The 4,529-nt window shown below is 38.2% G+C and overlaps 1 protein-coding gene across 1 annotated transcript; it reads left to right on the top strand.

Moving 5' to 3' along the window:
- The first annotated feature begins 3,737 nt into the window (after positions 1-3,737).
- On the top strand, positions 3,738-4,256 carry LOC113622350 (keratin-associated protein 13-2-like). Its single transcript, XM_027110681.1, has one exon. The coding sequence runs from the start codon at positions 3,762-3,764 to the stop codon at positions 4,254-4,256; it is 495 nt and encodes a 164-aa protein (XP_026966482.1). The 5' UTR covers positions 3,738-3,761.
- Positions 4,257-4,529: the final 273 nt, after the last annotated feature.

Genomic DNA, 4,529 nt, shown 5'->3' on the forward strand with positions numbered 1-4,529 from the left:
TGATTAATAATCTTCCAACAAACAAAAGCCGAAGACCAGATGGCTTCACAGTAGAGTTCTACCAAACATTTAGAGAAGAGCTAACACCTATCCTTCTCAAACTTTTCCAAAGTATAGCAGACACTCCCAAACTCATTCTATGAGGCCACCATCACCCCGATACCAAAACCAGACAAAGATATCACAAGGAAGAAAACTACAGACCAATATCATGATGAACATAGATGCAAAAGTCCTCAACAAAATACGAGCAAACAGAATCCAACAGCACATTAAAAGGATCATACACCATGATCAAGTGGGGTTTATCCCAGGAATGCAAGGATTCTTCAATATATACAAATTAATCTATGTGATAAACCATATTAACAAATTGAAGGAGAAAAATCATATGAAAATCTCAATAGATGCAGAAAAAACTTTTGACAAAATACAACATCCATTTATAAAAAAAAAAAAAAAAAAAAACCCTCCAGAAAGTAGGCATAGAGGGAACATACTTCAACAGAATAAAGGCCATATATGACAAACCCACAGCCAACATCATTCTCAATGGTGAAAAACTGAAACCATTTCCACTAAGGTTAGGAAGAAGACAAGGTTCCCCACTCTCACCACTATTACTCAACATAGCTTTGGAAGTTTTAGCCACAGCAATCAGAGAAGAAAAAGATATAAAAGGAATCCAAATCAGAGAAGAAGAAGTAAAACTGTCACTGTATGCAGCTGACACAATACTATACATAGAGAATCCTAAAGATGCTACGAGAAAACTACTAGAGCTAATCAATGAATTTAGTAAAGTAGCAGGATACAAAAGTAATGCACAGAAATCTCTTGCATTCCTACACACTAATGATGAACAATCTGAAACAGAAATTAAGGAAACACTTCCATTTACCATTACAACATAAAGAATATACCTAGGAATAAACCTACCTAAGGAGACAAAAGACCTGTATGCAAAAAACTAAGACACTGATGAAAGAGATTAAAGATGATACAAACAGATGGAGAGATATACCATGTCCTTGGATTGGAAGAATCAACATTGTGAAAATGACTCTACGACCCAAAGCAATCTACAGATTCAATGCAATCCCTATCAAACTACCACTGGCATTTTTAACAGAACTAGAACAAAAAAATTTCACAATTTGTATGGAAACACAAAAGATCCCAAATAGCCAAAGCAATCTTGAGAAAGAGAAACGGAGTTGGAGGGAACAGCCTCCCTGATTTCAGACTATACTACAAAGCTACGGTAATCAAGACAATATGGTACTGGCACAAAAACAGAAATATAGATCAATGGAAAAGGATAGGAAGCCCCGAGATAAACCTACACACATATGGTCATCTTATCATTGATAAAGGAGGCAAGAATATGCAATGGAGAAAAGACAGCCTCTTTAGTAAGTGGTGCTGGGAAAACTGGACAGCTACATGTAAAAGAATGAAATTAGAACAGTCTAACACCATACACAAAAATAAACTCAAAATGGATTAAAGACCATAATGTAAGGGCAGACACTATAGACCACTTAGAGGAAAACATAGGCAGAACACTGTATGACATAAATCACAACAAGATCGTTTTTGACTCACCTCCTAGAGAAAGGGAAGTAAAAACAAAAATAAACAAACGGAACCTAATGAAACAAAAGCTTTTGCACAGCAAAGGAAAACATAAACAAGATGAACAGCCAACCTGTCAGAATGGGAGGAAATATTTGCATATGAAACAACTGACAAAGGATTAATCTCCAAAATTTACAAGCAGCTCATGCAAATCAATATCAAAGAAATAAATAACCCAATCAAAAAATGGCAGAAGACCTAAATAGACATTTCTCCAAGAATATACATAGATTGCCAATAAACACATGAAACAATGCTCAACATCATTAATCATTAGAGAAATGCAAATCAAAACTACAATGAGGGCTTCCCTGGTGGCACAGCGGTTGAGAGTCCACCTGCCGATGCAGGGGACACGAGTTTGTGCCCCGGTCTGGGAATATCCCACATGTCGCGGAGTGGCTGGGCCTGTGAGCCATGGCCGCTGAGCCTGTGCATCCAGAGCCTTTGCTCCTCAACGGGAGAGGCCACAACAGTAAGAGGCCCGCGTACCACAAAAACAAAAAACAAACAAAAGAAAACCCAAAAAACTACAATGAGATATCATCTCACACCAGTCAGAATGGCCATCATCAAAAAATCTACAAACAATAAATGCTGGAGAGTGTGTGGTGCAAAGGGAACCCTCTTGCACTGTTGGTGGGGATGTAAATTGATACAGTCACTATGGAAAACAGTATGGAGGTTCCTTAAGAAATTAAAAATAGAACTACCATACAACCCAGCAATCCCATTACTGGGCATATACCCTGAGAAAACCATAATTCATAAAGAGTCATGTACCAGAATGTTTTCGCAGCTCTATTTACAATAGCCAGGACATGGAAGCCACCTAAGTATCCATTGACAGATGAATGAATAAAGAAGATGTGGCACATATATACAATGGAAGATTACTCAGCCATAGAAAGAAATGAAATTGAGTTATTTATAGTGAGGTGGATGGACCTAGAGTCTGTCATACATAATGAAGTAAGTCAGAAAGAGAAAAACAAATACTGTATGCTAACACATATATATGGAATCTAAAACAACAACAACAACAACAGCAAAAAACAACACCCCAAAATGTTCTGAAGAAGCTGGGGCAGGACAGGAATAAAGACAGAGACATAGAGAATGGACTAGAAAACACGGGGAGAGGGAAGGGTAAGCTGGGATGAAGTGAAAGAGTGGCATGGACGTATATACACTACCAAATGTAAAATTGATAGCTACTGGGAAGCAGCCACATAGCACAGGGAGATCAGCTTGGTGGTTTGTGACCACCTAGAGAGGTGGGATAAGGAAGATGGGAGGGAGATGCAAGAGGAAGGAGATATGGGCATATATGTATACATATAGCTGATTCCCTTTGTTATACAGCAGAAACTAACACACCATTGTAAAGCAATTATACTCCAATAAAGATGTTAAAAAATTATATGGATATTTTATTGAAGCATAGTTAATTCAGAATGTTCTGTTAGTTTTAAGTGTACAGAAAAGTGATTCAGTTGTACGTACATGTATATATATATATATATATATATATATATACAAATGTATACTATTTTTCAGATTCCTCAGGAATTGTATCAATTTATCCAAATAATAAAATGTTCAATTGATAGATTGTTGAGACTACTGAATATAGTTAGTATTTGGAGAAATTCATTATCATACCCTTTTGAAGAAACACTAAACTATTTTGAATAATAACCACTGATGTTCTTAATACCTAATGGAAGTGAAGGAAAATTTATGTAACTCTACCTGGTAATACCAGAACACACTGCACACATGGATAAGAAGGGGAGGATATCTGAAAATGTTATCACCTATAACTCTGAAGATCAAATCACAGCAAATTCCAAGGAAAAGAAACTGAGTAGTTTCCTTCTTAGTTTATCTGAGTGCTTAAAGCATAATTAAGTATGTGATGATGTGATAAATTAAATTGAAGCAATAACCTAGAGAGGTATGCTTGTCTAAAACGGTGAGCAAAGAGGAGGGAACATCTATCTGGACAGTGATGCATCCAGGTCTAAGAGTAATATATACTTGAAGTCCAGATCATGACGTTAAAACTCAGAGAGTCTCCTCAGAGTAACTCAGCTGAACTCAAATTTCTTGTCACCATGTCCTACAACTGCTGCTCTGGAAACTTCTCCCACTCCCTTGGGGACCACCTGAGCTACCCAGGCTCCTCCTGTGGCTCTTCCTACCCCAGCAACCTTGTGTACAGCACTGACTGCTGCTCCCCCAGCACCTGCCAGCCCTCCTGTGTGGTGTTCAGTCCCCGCCTGATGTCCTGCTACAGCCTGAGGACCTCCATGCTCTGCAGACACTTCCAGATAACTTATTATGGGTCTCTGGACTGTGGGTCCATCAGAGGCTGCTCCCTGGGTTATGGATCTAGAAGCTCCTACTCCCTGGATTATGGATCCAGAAGTTCCTCCTCACTGGGCTGTGGATCCAGTGTATTCAGACCCCTGTGTTATGGAGTTCATGGTTTCCTTTCCCTGATCTATGGATCCAGGTTTTACTACCCAACATACTTGGCTTCTAGGAGTTTTCAATCTTCTGGTTATAGGGCAACCTATAGATCAGCCTTCTGTAGGTCAACTTTTTGAGTTTCCAGACCTTGTGAGCAAAATGTTTGTCTCTATTTAAAACTGTTATCATAGCCTTTTTCAGAAATGTTAGCTAACTCCTCTCTCCATCAGGCCTTCATCCTTTCTCTAGCATCAAGCACTGGCTGACAGACTAGTTCTTTCAGTGAGATTAATGAATGACCAAAATATTGAGTCCATGTCTGTAATTTTATTGAAACAATTGGTTCAGAATTACATAAATATTTTCTTACAAGATACATGGAAATTCAGTTTTGTTTGACCTAATAAACT

This window comes from Aethalodelphis obliquidens, unplaced genomic scaffold (genome assembly GCF_003676395.1).
Source record: "Aethalodelphis obliquidens isolate GAN/ISIS:26980383/991018 unplaced genomic scaffold, ASM367639v1 scaffold1, whole genome shotgun sequence".
Taxonomy (NCBI): domain Eukaryota; kingdom Metazoa; phylum Chordata; class Mammalia; order Artiodactyla; family Delphinidae; genus Aethalodelphis; species Aethalodelphis obliquidens.